This window comes from Staurois parvus, unplaced genomic scaffold (assembly GCF_062004578.1).
Source record: "Staurois parvus isolate SC_StPar_1 unplaced genomic scaffold, SC_StPar_1.0 ptg000277l, whole genome shotgun sequence".
Classification (NCBI taxonomy): domain Eukaryota; kingdom Metazoa; phylum Chordata; class Amphibia; order Anura; family Ranidae; genus Staurois; species Staurois parvus.
The window spans coordinates 1,018,449-1,036,913 of NW_028318073.1; the positions used below are offsets into that span (position 1 = coordinate 1,018,449).

General features: G+C 43.4%; 1 protein-coding gene across 1 annotated transcript in view; it reads left to right on the forward strand.

Annotated features, from left to right (window-relative positions):
- RIOX1 (ribosomal oxygenase 1) overlaps positions 1 to 18,465 on the forward strand; it is a 103,963-nt gene that overhangs the window by 31,459 nt on the left and 54,039 nt on the right. The window contains exons 4-7 of the mRNA XM_089681766.1: positions 798 to 897; positions 2,935 to 3,048; positions 9,592 to 9,698; positions 11,951 to 12,058. Of these exons, the coding sequence (XP_089537892.1) occupies positions 798 to 897; positions 2,935 to 3,048; positions 9,592 to 9,698; positions 11,951 to 12,058 (429 nt within the window). The remainder of the gene's footprint in view (positions 1 to 797; positions 898 to 2,934; positions 3,049 to 9,591; positions 9,699 to 11,950; positions 12,059 to 18,465) is intronic.

The following is an 18,465-nucleotide window of genomic DNA, read 5'->3' on the forward strand; positions in this document are numbered from 1 at the left end:
TATTCCTCCAACTAATGCCAATGATAGGGTATGGTTTACTCCCATTGATGCCAGGGCCTATTCTACTCACAATGGCCACGGTGTGGCCCCCTCAAAGTGTGAAAGACAGTAAACTGGTGCTTTGTTCACAAAGTTTGGAGAACCCTGGTTTAGATGACAGGAGTCAAGCCAAAAAGGAAAAGAGGAGAAATATTTTGCATGGGAACACAAACAACAATTTTTTGCCTTTTTGGTATCCCAGACAACATTTCAAATATGACAGTAGTTCTCTTTCCCGCTCTGTCAGGATTTAAAAGCCTTGGTTGGTATTAGGCTTTATGCTTACCATAAAGACTACAAAAAGGTGTGATGTTCATACAAGAGTCAGCCATTTCATAATGTGTCCTAGACCAGTTTCTGTTCTGAAGGAGGGAATCTTAGCTGTTCTGAAAGAAAATTTGAACCTTCCAGTTCTGACCTTATTATGAAAATACTGGTTGCTGTCTCTGGCTTTAGTACTTTCTGGTTGGACGACCCTGAACAAGAATGCAGATCAAGAAAGTCAATACCATGTAACCTTTACCTAGGTCACATGAAGGAGCTCAAGAGCTGCAGTTATAGAGGCAATTTTTTTTCACTCAGAATAATAGTATAACTTGGTTATAATAAAAGTTTCTTTTAAAACCTGTGAAGTGAAATTTTACAAATAGGTCTGCTTTAATTTAATGTTTGTTTACATTTTAATGGTTTATGATTATGCTTGTTATGCATGGTTGGCTGAAATCCTTAACCTTTGTATTTTTAATTTTTCTTTGTAGGAATATTTGGGAGAAGAAACCTGCTCTAATTAGACGACACAACAGCAAATACTATGATGGATTTTTTTCTATTTCAGAATTTGACCGCATTCTTAGAGAAGTAAGAGCTCAAAAAATATTGTGCTACTGTCAGTGTGTGTTGTTTTGTAATAAAAGTCGCTTGTTAAAATATAACAGGTAAATTATACTATATAATTGTTTCTTTTGTAAATGGTCATTTAACGTTTTTTTGAAAACTGTAGTATATGTTCTGTGTGCATAATTGAGCTTTTATTTACCTTAAAGGATAAGTTCACCTTTTCATAACATGCTACATGTTACACCCATATGCAGAGTGTAACATGTTACAAAACAAGCAGCCCCCTCCCCTCTCCCCGCTCACACGGTCACAATTAAAAAAAACATGTCCACGAGGGGCTCCACCCACCCAGCCACATCATCATTCATTCACAGAGTTCTATGAATGAGAAAATTACAACTACCATTAGCCATTGCAGCTGACGGCTTGTAGTTCTCAATGAACTACTGGGCCACTGGTGAGTGCTCTAGTGGTTCATTGATTCTTCTTGTCATTCAGTAACTGCCTGCCTATACAAGGTACAGGCAGACGGCTACACTGACTGTCTGCAGAAGCCTGGGATTGCACCCATGATTGTACAATGTGTTACAGGTCCCTAATAAAAAATAATTGCACTTTTTTTTTTACCTACAAAAATATGTGCATTTATTTTTTTAAAGATGAACTTATCTTTTAAATGCATATTATTTTGCAGGTAAAAAAAAAGTAAATTCTTTTTTTTTTTTTTCTTTTTTTTTTTTTCACTGCAGTCCGTAAAGTATTGCAACCACAATGCAGTATCAGGCTCCTGCAAACACTCAATATAGCTGTATGCCCTTACTTCCTATATGGGCAGACAGTAAGTGAAGTGTAGGAAGTGTCAATGAACTAAGAGAGCGCTCAGCAACACCTTTGCAGTTCATTGAGAACTGCAAGCCATGTGTCATGGTCACAGTGGATGGTACTTGTAATTCATTCAAGTTACATGTTTATAAGGTTGAAAAAAACAAGACACAGGTCCATCCAGTTAAACCTATGATTAACCCCTTAGGTTCCACATTGAGTATAACAAGCATGCTTTACTGCATATACAGACTGATTTTACTGTTGTGGGTTTAGTAACACTGTAATCATCCCTTAAAATAGCAAAGCACTAACCCTGACCGATTGTTACCTAACTTGAATTAATTTTTCCATTTATTGACTGGATTACCCACGGAAAAAAGCTCCCGCTGTACCTTTTTGTTCTAACTTTATTATTCCTGTAGTGTCTACCTGAGGGTAAAACTTCAAATAAGTGATAGCCAGGATGAAATGGATCTCTTTTTATTTTCTAAACTCTTACAAGACAGTGAGATTCATACATTTCTACTAGGGATGGGAGTTTACAACCCTCTATTTTCTGTGAGAATTATTTTCTGAAGAGTGTTTCTGTCAGTCGTGGTAGAATTTGGGTACCATACTAAGATACAGTATACCAGTATGCTCTTAATTGAAGAGCGATAGAAGATTTCAAATACTTTTTACCTTAGGGCATTCTTCCTAAGTAGTCTATGAAAGTATATTCTTTGCTGAGGTTTTTTAACAACGGCATTTACATTTAGTAATACTGAACGATTCTCAGAAATGTATAACCCTGGAAACTAAACGACAGAAACCATCTCAACACAATCACCCTTAATAAAGAGTGGAGGTATTTCAGTCTTTTTTTCTAAAGTCTTCAACTAGCTTTTCAGTTTTATGTGTTCATCCCCTCCATTAATGCAACCGACTACCATAGTATCACCAGCAAATTAAATAATGCTGTCTGTACGATAGTATGGTGTGCAGTCTTGTATAAACCATGTAAAGAGAAAATACAGTCCTGTGGAGAGCCAGCGTTTAACTGTTGCTTTTGCATTCTAGTGAAATTACCCTTATGCATCTAAAACATAGCTTAGACCTATTTATTGTCTTCTATAGAATTGAACATTTCTGAATTCTTAGAAATATCTTTTGACTTTTAGACATTTTACTAAACAAGGGTACTTTTTTGTAGTGCTTCATATTATCAATTTCTCTTATATGTTTCAATTCTAGGATAATGTGCAGTTTGGTGTAAACTTGGATGTCACCAGTTATACTGATGGAGTACGGGAAACCCACAATTCCCCTGGCAGAGCTCTGCCACTAGTTGTATGGGACTATTTCAAGGTAAACAAAAGCAGGAGGTAAAACATTTTTATTAACTTGTAAAACAGATGGCCGTTCCTCTGTACTCATATCAGACTCGAATGAGGTGTTTCTGAACCTTTCAAACAATTCACCAATTACTTCTCAAAAGACTTTCTTGATTTTCCTCCTGTTTATCTAAGCGGTTCATCATTGTCCTAAAACTTCCATCTCCTCTCTTCCCATTTCACTTTCTGTAAAGGTCACTGCAAATCTCTGAACTCTTCTTTTGGACCCACGTCCAATCCCTGTCCAGATCCTGTCATCTTCACCTCCCTTACAGTTTGAAAAATATGTCCCTTCATATCTAATGACACCACCAAGGTACTTATTCACTCCCCTGTTATCTATTGCCTTGACTATTGCAACTCCATGCTGCCAGACTTATTGACCTTACCAGTTGCTCTGTTTGCTACCCCTCACTACTAATCCCTCCAATGGCTTTTGCTTTTTTTAGCGGATAAAATTCAAAATACACTATACAAAAACCTCCAGAGCACTACACCAAGCTACATCAGCACTCGATTTGAACATTATTATTTTAAAGTATAATTAGGGATACACCTAAATTTTGGTGGCCGAAATGTGTCAGGCGTAAACATCCCTATCAGCCTTTGGCCGATATGAAAATAAGCACCGATGCAGGTGCAGAAAATAACCCCGCCCCTCGCTGCCCACCACCACTGCTCCTCACCACTGCCGCTGCTACTGCCCGCGCCGCCACTCTGTGGTTCTCAGCCTCACCTGAGAAACCACCAAACGATCCCGGCACTGGGCATAAAGATAAGTGAAGGAAAGATGACCTCCACTCATCTCTATGCCCTTGGAGGACTGGAGCGCGTTCTTAAAGCACTAGATCAATGCTTTTTTTGATATAATGCTTTACATTGTAGAGGAGAGATGTGGGGTCCTATTCACCTCATATCTCTATTACAAGGGATGCATGTATTTTTTGTGATAGGAATAAAAGTGATTGAAACGCATATGTAGGCCACACCCACATATCTAAACGGTGTTCAAACCACACATGTGAGGTATCGCCACGAACGTCAGAGCAAGAGCAATAATTCTAGCACTAAACCTCCTCTGTATCTTTACAATGGTAACCTGTAGAGAATTTTAAAGCATCACCCATTTTTAAGTACCATAGTTAGACGCCATTCCACGAGTGTGCGCAATTTTAAAGCATGACACATTGGGTATCTTTTTACTCGGCATAACATCATTATTCATATTTTACAAAAACATTGGGGTATATATATGGTGTTTTTTTTTTTTTTAGATGGCTATACCTGCAACATGGGCCAGCTTGAAGTTATGTAAAACATAAAAAAATATGTGCCTATACTCTTTAAAAATTTGGTAATACACTGTCTCACTCTGCTCTGCACATGCTCAGTTGCTCTCTATTTTTAAGCACTGTGCCCAATTTTTAGAGGCCAATCTGCTGACAGCCTAAAGATTTACTGCTGCTCAGGGCTTGGGCTTCTACAAAATAGCAGCCTTCAGCAAGAAGAAACAGGAGCAATGCTTAAGGAAATATAAAGCACACACTAATTTTGGTAGCATAATTAATAATATGGAATGTATGTTCACTGCTAAAGAACATTGTTCTTTATGAAGTTGTTAATGGATAAAGATCCACTTTATAGTGGAACTTAAACTTATCGGTTTAAGGCTTAACTTTACCCATAACAGTTTAACAATTAAGTGTCTTTAACAAAAGAGCATACATTCCACATTGTGTGTGCTGTAAATTGTTCCTGTTTCTTGTTACTGAAGGCTGCCAGTTTGTTGAAGCCCAGAGAAGTCACTTCTTTGAGAACTCTTCCCCCTCTTCTTGGTCTCAAAAACTAAGGCATTGTACTTGTAAGTTCAACTCTTTTGTGTCCCCTTGCTAGCAGAATTTGTCCTGTCACCTCTCCTGCTTTTCTTTTCTCTCTCCCTAATATGTGTTCCCGCAGCACAGTCTGTTTCATTCTGTTGCTTCCCCAGCGCCCCCCCCCCCCCTCTCCCCACTAGCAACAGCAAATCTTAAAGCGGTCACCTGATCCACCTCTGGTGGCTCTGATTTAAGGCTCAGTGCAGAGCAAGATGAGACCGTACATTACTAGTTTTTAACCACTTGCCGACTGCAGATAACCGAAAGACGGCTACACTGAGGCCGGCCAGTTCTGGGAGGACGTCGTATGACGTCCTTCTAGAACTCGCCCTCCCATGCACCCGGCAAGGAAAGTGCAGCCGATAACCGGCAACTGCATTCACCGGTGATCTGCTGTGTAATGCGGATACAGCTGATCACGTGATGTGGTAAAAGGCCAATCACAGCGGCCTTTTACCACGTGATCAGCCATGTCCAATGACACAGCAGATCACCGGTGAATGCAGTTGCCGGTTATCAGCTGCACTTTCCACATGCTGTCACAGCGTGAGGAAAGTACAGCTGATAGCCGGCAATTGTCAGAGGATGGATCAGCACTGATCATCAGGGCACTGTTGAACAGTGCCACCCATCAGTGCCACCCACCTGTGCCCAGCAGTGCCAGCTCATCAGTGTCACCTAAGAGTGCTGCCTATCAGTGCATATAAGTGCCGCCTATCAGTGCCCATCATTGTTGCATATCAGTGCCGCCTATTAGTACCACCTCATCAATGCCACCTATCAGTGCCCATCAGTGCTGCCTATCAGTGCTGCCTATCAGTGCCCGTCAGTGCTGCCTATCAGTGCAGCCTCATCAACGCACATCAGTAAAGTCGAAAAATTACCTGCTTGCAAAATTTTATAATAGAAACAAAGAAAAACTTTTTTTTTCAAAAATTTGGCACTTTTTTGTTTATAGCGCAAAAAATAAAACACCCAGCGGCGAGTACATACCACAAAAAGAAAGCTCTATTTGTGTGGAAAAAAATTATAAAAATTTCATATGGGTGCAGTGTTGCATGACCGCGCAATTGTCATTCAAAGTGCGACACCACTGAAAGCTGAAAACTGGCCTGGGCAGGAAGGGGGTATAAGTGCCTGGTAGGCAAGTGGTTAAACAGTATAAGCACTTACCGTATTTTTCGCTCCATAAGACGCACTTTTTTCCCCCAAAAAAAGGGGGGAAAATGTCAGTGCGTCTTATGGAGCGAATATAAAGCGGCCGGTCCGGTATTTCTGCCGCCACTACGGCAGAATACCGGGCCGGCCGCTCAGCTGTTCTCTCCTGCAGGGCCTTACCTGTTCCTCGCTCCAGCGCTGCACAGTCTTCCCGCGCTGGCTTCTGTGACAGCCGGGTGCCCACTGCGCATGTGCTGCGCTTTGTGAATGATCCGGTGTCTTCTGGGACACATGACAGGTCCCAGAAGGCTCCGGGCCATTCACAAAGCGCAGCGCTTCTCGCGCATGCGCAGTGGGCACCCGGCTGTCACAGAAGCCGGCCCGGGAAGAAGAGGGAAGGACAACTCCGCAGAAGTGGGAGCAGGTACCTGTCAAATTCAGGTACCCACTCCCCCTCCCTCCCCAAAGGTCAGCAGTCTCTGGTCATCCCCTGCACTGTCTGCAGTCTCTGGTCATCTCCTGCACTGTCTGCAGTCTCTGGTCATTCCCTGCACTGTCTGCAGTCTCTGGTCATCTCCTGCACTGTCTGCAGTCTCTGGTCATCTCCTGCACTGTCTGCAGTCTCTGGTCATTCCCTGCACTGTCTGCAGTCTCTGGTCATCTCCTGCACTGTCTGCAGTCTCTGGTCATCTCCTGCACTGTCTGCAGTCTCTGGTCATTCCCTGCACTGTCTGCAGTCTCTGGTCATCTCCTGCACTGTGTCCGCAGTCTCTGGTCATCTCCTGTAGTACATCCGCAGTCTCTGGTCATCTCCTGCACTATGTCTGCAGTCTCTGGTCATCTCCTGCACTGTCTGCAGTCTCTGGTCATTCCCTGCACTGTCTGCAGTCTCTGGTCATCTCCTGCACTGTCTGCAGTCTCTGGTCATCTCCTGCACTGTCTGCAGTCTCTGGTCATCTCCTGCACTGTCTGCAGTCTCTGGTCATTCCCTGCACTGTCTGCAGTCTCTGGTCATCTCCTGCACTGTCTGCAGTCTCTGGTCATTCCCTGCACTGTCTGCAGTCTCTGGTCATCTCCTGCACTGTGTCCGCAGTCTCTGGTCATCTCCTGTAGTACATCCGCAGTCTCTGGTCATCTCCTGCACTATGTCTGCAGTCTCTGGTCATCTCCTGCACTGTCTGCAGTCTCTGGTCATTCCCTGCACTGTCTGCAGTCTCTGGTCATCTCCTGCACTGTCTGCAGTCTCTGGTCATCTCCTGCACTGTCTGCAGTCTCTGGTCATTCCCTGCACTGTCTGCAGTCTCTGGTCATCTCCTGCACTGTCTGCAGTCTCTGGTCATTCCCTGCACTGTCTGCAGTCTCTGGTCATCTCCTGCACTGTGTCCGCAGTCTCTGGTCATCTCCTGTAGTACATCCGCAGTCTCTGGTCATCTCCTGCACTATGTCTGCAGTCTCTGGTCATCTCCTGCACTATGTCCGCCGTCTCTGGTCATCTCCTGCACTATGTCTGCAGTCTCTGGTCATCTCCTGCACTGTGTCCGCAGTCTCTGGTCATCTCCTGTACTGTGTCCGCAGTCTCTGGTCATCTCCTGTACTGTGTCCGCAGTCTCTGGTCATCTCCTGTACTGTGTCCGCAGTCTCTGGTCATCTCCTGTACTATGTCGGCAGTCTCTGGTCATCTCCTGTACTGTGTCCGTAGTCTCTGGTCATCTCCTGTACTGTGTCCGTAGTCTCTGGTCATCTCCTGTACTGTGTCCGTAGTCTCTGGTCATCTCCTGTAGTACATCCGCAGTCTCTGGTCATCTCCTGCACTATGTCTGCAGTCTCTGGTCATCTCCTGCACTGTCTGCAGTCTCTGGTCATTCCCTGCACTGTCTGCAGTCTCTGGTCATCTCCTGCACTGTCTGCAGTCTCTGGTCATTCCCTGCACTGTCTGCAGTCTCTGGTCATCTCCTGCACTGTGTCCGCAGTCTCTGGTCATCTCCTGTAGTACATCCGCAGTCTCTGGTCATCTCCTGCACTATGTCTGCAGTCTCTGGTCATCTCCTGCACTATGTCTGCAGTCTCTGGTCATCTCCTGCACTATGTCTGCAGTCTCTGGTCATCTCCTGCACTGTGTCCGCAGTCTCTGGTCATCTCCTGTACTGTGTCCGCAGTCTCTGGTCATCTCCTGTACTGTGTCCGCAGTCTCTGGTCATCTCCTGTACTGTGTCCGCAGTCTCTGGTCATCTCCTGTACTATGTCGGCAGTCTCTGGTCATCTCCTGTACTGTGTCCGTAGTCTCTGGTCATCTCCTGTACTGTGTCCGTAGTCTCTGGTCATCTCCTGTACTGTGTCCGTAGTCTCTGGTCATCTCCTGTACTGTGTCCGTAGACTCTGGTCATCTCCTGTACTGTGTCCGTAGTCTCTGGTCATCTCCTGTACTGTGTCCGCAGTCTCTGGTCATCTCCTGTACTGTGTCCGCAGTCTCTGGTCATCTCCTGTACTATGTCGGCAGTCTCTGGTCATCTCCTGTACTGTGTCCGTAGTCTCTGGTCATCTCCTGTACTGTGTCCGTAGTCTCTGGTCATCTCCTGTACTGTGTCCGTAGTCTCTGGTCATCTCCTGTACTGTGTCCGTAGTCTCTGGTCATCTCCTGTACTGTGTCCGTAGTCTCTGGTCATCTCCTGTACTGTGTCCGTAGTCTCTGGTCATCTCCTGTACTGTGTCCGTAGTCTCTGGTCATCTCCTGTACTGTGTCCGCAGTCTCTGGTCATCTCCTGTACTGTGTCCGCAGTCTCTGGTCATCTCCTGTACTATGTCCGCAGTCTCTGGTCATCTCCTGTACTGTGTCCGCAGTCTCTGGTCATCCCCTGTACTGTCTGCAGTCTCTGGTCATCTCCTGTACTGTGTCTGCAGTCTCTGGTCATCTCCTGTAGTATGTCCGCAGTCTCTGGTCATCTCCTGTACTGTGTCCGCAGTCTCTGGTCATCTCCTGTACTGTGTCCGCAGTCTCTGGTCATCTGCAGTACTGTGTCTGCAGTCCATTGGTTCAGAATATTTTTTTTTCTTGTTTTTCGCCTCTAAAACCTAGGTGCATCCTATGGTCAGGTGCGTCTTATGGAGCGAAAAATACGGTAAATGTAATATTTTACATGGCTGTACCTGTAAAGGGGCCAGCCAGATGTGATCTAACAGGACTTAACTTTCTGACATTAGTTCTACTTTAACATATTTTGCTTCTAGTTTATGATTTTAATAAATAGTTCCACCAATATTGTGTGAGATAAAAAAGTGCAGTTACCACCATGTTACTTTCCAGGTTGTCTGTTTTCTGGGGGAAAAAAAACACACACACACTAAAATATCCATTTTAACATATGCAAACAAAAAGGAAATCAAACTAAAAATGTTTTACATATAAATAAAAATAGGGGACTGCTTATAATCTTAGGATATATTATGTGTTTTGTATTTTGATTATTCCTCTGTTCTTTATTGCACAGAATGGCTGTTCTTTGAGGTTATTAAATCCCCAGGCCTTCTCTGTCACAGTGTGGAATGTCTTGTCTATCCTCCAGGAGCTCTTTGGAAGCATGGTTGGAGCAAACACGTATGTACTTTTTTAATGTTTGAGGCAGATTGCATTGTTGTTATTTGATAGAATCTTGGGACTCATTAATGAGGTTCAGCAATACAGGGGTTTATTCACTGATTATGAGTTATCAAAGTTAGTGTGTGAATTTCAGCATGATGAGATAGTCCTTAATCAAAAGCCTTCAAGTATAAACAATATAATAAGTAATATTGTACTAATAATGAAGTATTAACCCCTAATGCTGCCTCCTGGCGGCAGTGACAGCTCAGTCCGTGTGCTGATGGCATGTAAAGGCATATATTTATGTGTACACTCTTTACACATAACCTTAGGCGAAAACATGTGTGATGACTGAGCATTAAAGCCAACTTTTTTGCTGCCATCTATATGTGACATGTGGTCAGCAGGAGGTTAATAAAGAGTATTAATCACAGACTCAAAATGCTGTATTAGTGTTGAAATACTTAAATATTTTTTATTACTTTTTTTGTGTTTCCTGCTGTTCATATTAGCCTGTGTGTGGAGGGGGAGGGGCTACTTGCTGCAGCTTGGCATTGCTGAGTTTGTGATCTACTAGGACCCCCAGATCCTTTTCCATCCTCAATTCCCACAGAGGCTCTTCTCCTAATGAGTACCTTGCATTCATATTGTTAGTTCCCAAGTGCATCGTTTTACGTTTTTCAACATTAAACCTCATTTGCCATGTGTTTGCCCAAGCCTTTATTTTAGCAATGTCTTCTTGAATTTCCTATATCCTGTTGTGACGTTGTAAACTTGCTTAGCTTTGTATCGTCACCAAACACTGCAATTGAAGTATTTATTTCAACCTCTATATCGTTTATGAACAAGGTAAGCAGAATTGGTCGCAGGACAGAGCCAGTACCCCAAGTAAATACAGACTTCCAAGCTATAATAGCCATATAAAATGCTTAAATGCTCATTTAAACCCCAAAGGCTGTTCAACCTAAGGAACCTGATGTAATATGGGGGGACCCTGATCTAAAGACAATAAGTTCTGGAATTCCAAAAAAAAAGGTGAAAAAGGATTGGCAAACAAATTAAATCCTGGGGAGTTAATACCTATGCCTAACAAAATGGCACACTGATGATTGCTGATAATAGTATACAATAAATATTATGTGTTTTTTAATATTTATTTTGTTGATACGGATTAGCTGATTGAATCCCATATCAAACCCCAATCAAATTCATGATTATAATTGTTTAAATATAAATGAAATTGAAAAAAATGCTAAATAATTTTACAGTTTACTATTATAAGCATTTTAAATCCAAAAGGTGACCTGTTTAAGAACACCCTACAGGTTAAAAATAGCAGCTAAAAAATATTTTAAACCCTAGAAGTCCCAAAGCTGATCCTGGTTAAGGTTGTAAAGGTAAATCGTAATATTTAGGTTAATTTTATATATATATATATACACATACAGACACTATTTTGCCAAACGTATTGGGACACCCCTCCAAATCATTGGATTCAGGTATTCCAATCACCTCCATGTTCTACAAACATTTGTGAAAGAATGGGTCGCTCTTGGGAGCTCAGTGAATTCAAGCGTGGTACCGTGATAGGTTGCCACCTGTGCAATGCAAAGCGCCGGATGCATTGTGTGAAGCACGCCGCCACTGGACTCTAGAGCAGTGGAGACGTGTTCTCTGGAGTGATGAATCACACTTCTCTGTCTGGCAATCTGATGGACGTGTCTGGGTTTGGCGTTTGCCAGGAGAACTGTACTTGCCTAACTGCATTGTGCCAAGTGTAAGGTTTGGTGGAGGGGGAATTATGGTGTGGGGCTGTTTTTAGTGGTTGGACTTGGCCCCTTAGTTCCAGTGAAGGGAACTCTTAAGGCATCAGCATACCAAAACATTTTAGACAGTTTCATGCTCCCAACTTTTTTGGGAACAGTTTGCGGATGGCCCCTTCCTGTTCCAACATGATTGCGCACCGGTGCACAAAGCAAGGTCCATAAAGTCATGGATGAGTGAGTTTGGGGTGGAGAAACTTGACTGGCCTGCACAGAATCCTGACCTCAACCAGATAAAACACCTTTTGGATGAATTAGACATCAGTGCCTGATTGCACAAATGCGCTTCTGGAGGAATAGTCAAACATTCTCAGTTTGGGGGGAGTATGTCTTTCATATTGTTACTCTACAGTATATCCGCTTGTAATATTGAAAAGTATAATACACAAAGATACAAATTATACTTCTACATGCCAGTTTGACTTTTCTTCTTTCTTGGTCCAGGTATCTGACCCCTCCTGCCACTCAGGGTTTTGCACCCCATTATGATGACATTGAAGCCTTTATAGTTCAGCTGGAAGGCAAGAAGCACTGGAGAGTCTACAGTCCTAGGTTAGTGTGCAACAAGATTGTCCTGGTAATATATTGCTGTTATTTACTTGATTTTTTTTTTTGGGGTATTTGTATACTTCAAATATATGTTTATGCCTTGTCTGTAAAGCTGCTGTATTGGAAGAACAGTTTTTATATTAGCATTATTATTTGAAAATGAGCATCAGCAGTGGGGTATTATTGGAGGTGCAGGTAGTGTGGTCCGCTCCAGGTGCACACTCACTAGGGGTGCTGCGGGGTACCTTCAATTTTTTTTTTGTATAGCACAGTTCTGTGGTGCAACATAAATTATGACATGGCAGGCAGCTGCAGCACCCCCAGCTAGTCTTGTGCTGCTGTTTCAATGACAGCAGGAGATCAGAGTGAGATTAAGTCGCCTTCTGTGCTCTGCTCTTATGACAGAGTAGAAAGCAGGACTTCTCACTCTGATCTTCCACTAGTCATCTGGTAAGTTTAGGGGTGGGGGTTGTTGATCTCTGTTAAGGGTTTTGCACCTAGTGTCTGTACTGAGAAAAGCTGTATTGTGGGGAAGGGGGGTTTTACTGCTGGGGGGTCTGTACTGGTGGCAGTGAATGGGGGGAGTGTCTGTACTTTGAGGTCTGTACTGGGGGGAGCCTGTATTAAGGACTTTGTGCTGGGGGGTCCATCTGTACTGAAGGGTCTGTGCTGGGGAACGTTCGTTTGTACTGAGTCTGTGCTTGGGGAAGAGGGGTCCATCTGTGCTGAGGGATCTTTGCTGTGGGTTTGGTCTGTGCTGAAAGTGAGGGAAGGGAGAATCTGTACTGAGGAGTGCTGGGAGGTTGATCTGTATTGATAGGTCTGTGCTGGAAGGGAAGTCACTACTTAGAGGTCCGTGTTGGGGAAGTCGGCCTGTGGTGGGAGGGGAGTCTGTACTCAGGGATTTGTGTTAGGGTGCTTAGTCTGTGCTGGATGGGAAACTTTACTGACGGGTTTTTACTGGGTAGGCTGGGAGGGGGTATTTAAGGATGTGCAGGGAGATTTGTACTGTGACAGATATGGGCTTTGAAGGAGGGGGGGTGATTTGTACTGAGAAGAGGGGGTAATTTTGGTTGTATTCTGTAAAGTGGCTGTGTGTTATGCTGGCCTGACCCCTGCACTATAGACAATGAGAGGAATTTCTCAAAACTGGAGAAGATATCATTTGAAGCAAGAAGATAGAAGTTGATCAGTTGCCATGCACAGCTGCTTTAGCTTCTGTCCAGTTTTGATAAATCCTCCACTGTGTTTTACAATGCATATCCTGACTACTGCTCACTAAGTACATTATATACTCCTAAAGGTCTTCTGTAAGGTAGGCTGTGTATAGAAAAGGTTACGTAATGGAACGGTTTCATTTTTCAAAAAATGAGCATGCTGAGGTTTATACAGTATGTGTCTGTTACACTCCTTGTTTGTGGCTCTATCATTAAAGCAGACTTTGTGGGTAAAAGGACTGTAATGGCATATGCATGGTGAGTATAACGGGGAGGTTTTATTTAACTACTTTGCCCTTTGAAGCCCCTCCCACTGCTAGCCCAGTTTGACCATACCCAGAATTTGGTGCAGTACGTGCCACTTTATTTCCTCAGACCATTTTTTGGGGAAGGAGGGGGGGGTTGGTTGGTTAAAAAAAAATATATCAACCTTGGGTGCCAGGTGTGCTAGGTAGTTCGCAGAGTGTCAGTATGACTTGGGCTTGTGTGAAACAGAAGAAGCTGTTTTATTTATTTATTTTACCAACACAGCCCTAGTAGTGGATAATACTGTTCAGCGTCCTGGTAGACCAGAATTTAAAGGCCCCCTTTAGGTCTCACTTCTTGGTAGCCCCACCATGCAGTCTGTCAGACCATAGCTGTCTGGACTAAGCATGTGATCCTAGCTCCAGCCTGACGGATGTTAAATAGTTACATATTTGGTAAGGTTGAATAAAGACAACAGCCCATCCAGTAAAACCTGAGTGTGTGTGAGTATGTGTGTGTATGTATGTGGTATATGATTATATCACTGCCAATTCCCATATTCCTGTATATTGTGTTTGCTAAGGTGCCCATCTCAACGTTTTTTAAAAAAAATCAAAACGTCTGGCTGAAACTACCAACTGTGGAAGGGAGTTTGGCATCCTTACTACTCTAACAGTAAAGAACTCCTTACGCAGTCTAACATTGAACCAGTTTTCATCCAACATCACTGATGGGCTGCGTGTCTTCTTAAGCAACTTGAGACTGACCAGTTTTCTGCCAATGATAGAATCGCTATTTGTAAATTGTGATCAAATCTCCTTTAAACTTCTCCCCACTTCATGCTTTTAAACATGCCTCTCTTCTGGAAAATGGGGGTGGTTCTTGCAGCTATTCACCTTCTGTCTCTAGGGGTCATGACACCTGTATCAAAGGAAGAATGTTTTCAGGAGTCGGGCCCATTCTGGATTTAAAAATCTCACCTTTTTTTTCACAGGAAATTGCCAGTTGGTCATTGCCTCCCTCATGGGATCTTTCTGGCGTCAGTAAATATTTGGGGATGCCTACTTGTAAATTCCCATCAGCACTATTTGCATGTTATGGTGGGCAATCAGCATTACCAGTTTGTGGCCTTCGCGTTAGCTTGTCCTCGACCCCTTTCCAGGGTTTTCACTAATGTCCTTGACTATGTATTAGCTCTGCTCTGTGCTCAAGGGATTTATGTTGTGAATTACCTGGACGATCTCTTGTTGAAGGATTGGTCCTCAACCTGCATAAGTCATTACTGGAACCATGTCACAGGTTAGAGTACCTGGGCCTGTCCAGGATCTTCATAACTCGGGACAAACTTCTCTCCCTCCGCTCTCATACCAGGTCCTTGGGGCCCAGGAGATTATGTTGCTTTGTGTCTGCATGATGAAAGTCTTGGGTCTAATTGTTGCCTCCTTTAAGGCAGTGTCATACAGCCAGTTTCACTGCAGCCTGTTGCAACTCAATATATCAGCTGCGTGGGACAAACAGACTTGGTATTTTGACCGCACTATGCATCTGAACTCCATGGCCAGACTCTCCTTGGCGTGGGGGATTTCTGACCAAGTGCTTGAGTCATGGAAGGCCTTTTCTATAAAGACTTAGAAGATTTTCACAATGTATGCCAGACCTTGATGCTCTTTCAGTGCAGGGGACTTTTTCATTGGAAGAAACCCATTTTGACAACAACATCCTAGAGCTCGGGGCAATTCAGTTGTCCTTTTATCACTGGACCCTTCAGTTGTTGGGGCACCTGATGAGAATTCAGTCAAAAAATACCATGGCCATGACCTACATCATCCATTAAATTGGCAGCAGAAGTCCTGCTGCTCAGAAGTGAGCTTGATTCACTCTAGAACTGCACATTCTGGCCCTGCTCACTACCCATATTCCTGGCATGGAAAACTGGTAGCATAACAAATTTTAAAGTACATTTGTTAATATTTTGTGTGTGTGTGTTATTGTTGTACTTGTATGGGAGCACAACCCCAGTGAGTCACCAGGCTTTAATGGACAAAGCATTCTGTTTTGACATCAGTTTGAGATGCTTCTGAGATCATTCAGAATTCACTGCAGGTGCATTTGACCTTACATAGTTACATAGTTAGTCAGGAAAAAAAAGACACTAGTCCATCTAGTTCAACCAATAAAATAAAAAAAGCGCACACACACAAAAAGAAAACCTCCATATACATGTACACTGTTCTATAGCCATAATTGATCCAGAAGAAGGTAACCCCAATAAAGCATGATCAAATTTACTCCAGTGGGAAAAAAAATTAATACCTTGCCGATCCCCTATAAGACAATCCCTGGATCAACTACCCCTGGTGTTATTATTTCTAAAAATTAGTATCCAGTTATATTTTGTGCATTTAGGAATGCATCCATATTTTTGCCCATAGCTTCTGGGAATATTACACTTCCCTATACAACTTAGCAGGAGATTCCTCCTCACTCTCTCAGCAGGAGAGGCAATAGGCTGCCAGAGAATTCATTCGAGTTTCGGGAATTCCCATCCTGTCAGCGAAGTCTGTTTCAGATTTGGAAGCCCCATTGTCAAATGATGAGTTTTATAGGGGCATTGATGTCCATGAAATCGGGCAAGGCCCCAAGACCTGATGGCTACACACTACCTTACTACAGACCTTTAAATTGGCCTCCAGGTTTACAGCAGCCTTTAAGTCCCTCCGGGAGGGTCATACAATTTCAGAAGCTTCTCTGCAGGCTCACATCAAAGTGATACACAAAGAAGGGAAAGATCCAGCTCTTTGCCCCAGTTATCGTCCCATCTCTTTACTCAATGTGGATCTCAAAATATTTACTAAAATCTTGGCTTCCAGAATGTTACACCTCCTCCCCTCGCTAATACATCCCAACCAATCGGGATTTACTCCAGATAGGGAATGCAGAGACAATACACAACGCTGCAGTACACTACTCCCGCTCCACGCAGGTTCCACTGGTGCTCTTCTCCTGGCCCTTTCTCAGAGCTATTTTGGATCATATAGGCATGGGGATGGGAATGCTGCAATAGATCTTTGTGCTGTACGCAACTCTGTTGGCGAGGGTTAAAGTTAATGAGGTACTTTCAGATGCATTTCCCATTCTTAATGGGACCTGGCAGAGATATCCCCTATCACCTCTGATTTTTATTCTAACGATGGAACCCCTCTTGAGGACCATCAGAGCCAACCCAGATATCTGGGGTTTCCCTGTCAAGGGCACGGAACAGAAATTAGCTGCATATGCGGATAATTTGATCTTCTTTTGTGACCTCACCTGTTGTCTCTTTACCGTCGCTGATGCAGGAACTTCAATGCTATGAAACCCTCTTGAATTTCAAGATAAACTATTACAAATCAGAGGCTCTGGGAATCTATATACCACTCCCTTCAGCAGCAGATTGTGTCTCAGTTTCACTTTAAGTGGACTTCATCTCATGTAAGATACTTGGGAAGAAATATATTCCAGAGGACCTAAGACGAGTATTTGAACTTACCTTTACCCTTCTGGCACGAAAAATCTAATTAGATCTTCAACGATGGGACAGTGTTTATCTGGTTTGGTCGTATCAACATTCTAAGAATGAATATAATGCCAAGACTTAACTATTTACTTCAACCTCTACCAGTAAAACTCCCACCGGATTTCTGTAGGGGTTGAGATCTTCATTCCTGAAATTTTTTCTGGGCAGACAAACCAGCGTGTCTCTGGAGAAATATTCTCTGTCTACCTAAGGCAAGGGGAGGAGCCGGCTTCCTGGATCCCGTAAAATATCACGAAGCAGCACATTTTTCTAGGGTGGTCGATTGGTGTGTAACGCACAATGCACAGTTGTGGGTGCACGTGGAAAGGGTGACTGTAGACTTTCCCCTGGCTGTTTTTCCCTCGCACCCTACGTCTTTGTTACCTACAACGATTAGATAACACCCGTTGGTGGGATCAACACTCCAGGTGACCAAAACTATCTTTAAAAATTCTACTTTCTCTCCGCATCCAAGCCTTATGACACCCATAATAGGATCGACCGAATTTCCACCAGGGCTCCAAGACCCTCATTTCACATCTCTCCTAAAGAATGGACATGTTCGTTTATTGCATTTTTCTAGAAGTCGCAGCTTGTTGACAGCTCATGAGATAGAGCAGACCTCACTCAATTAGATTTTTTAAGCAGGGCACAATTGGGAGCATACTTGCATTTGTTACCTGCTGAATTCACAACTCTGCAGGAACCTTCCCCATTCAAACGTACATGTATGGCAGTCGAGCCTCTACGGTACTCATTTTCTCATCTTTATGCCTCACTGAAAGCTTCTCATGCACCACAAGAACTCCCATTCCTACAACGCTGGGAAAGGGACCTGAATATGACTTTCTCACCAAAAATAGAAAAACAGAATTCTGCTCTGTGCTCATAAGGCCTCATTGGCTAGCAGGTACCAGGAGGGGAGGATACAAACGTCTTACTAGATGGTATAGGACACCAGAGGCATTGCATCGCATGTTCCCCCAGGTCTCAAATACTTGTTGGAGATGTAAGAATTCTGTGGGGTCTTTACTTCACATATTTTGGGAGTGCCCCAAGCTGAGAGATTTCTGGACTGTGGTGGAGCAGACAGTAGAGACTCTTACGGGAGTGTCTCATGGAGGAAACCCAGCAGCTTTTCTCCAACATGACACACCTCTTTCAAATAACCGCTATAAAAATGGCAAAAGCCTGCATCAGCATTATGGAAAAGTAATCCCCCTCCTAACAAAACACACTGGCTCGCCCGAATCAATAAGATTCAAGAGATGGAATATTTAATTATGATGCTTAAGAAGCAAGTAAATATTGAAAAATCTGTACCCCATACTTCATTTACAAAGACCAGACTGTGCTGGCCTCCCAACCAAGAAGAACAATTGCATTACTCT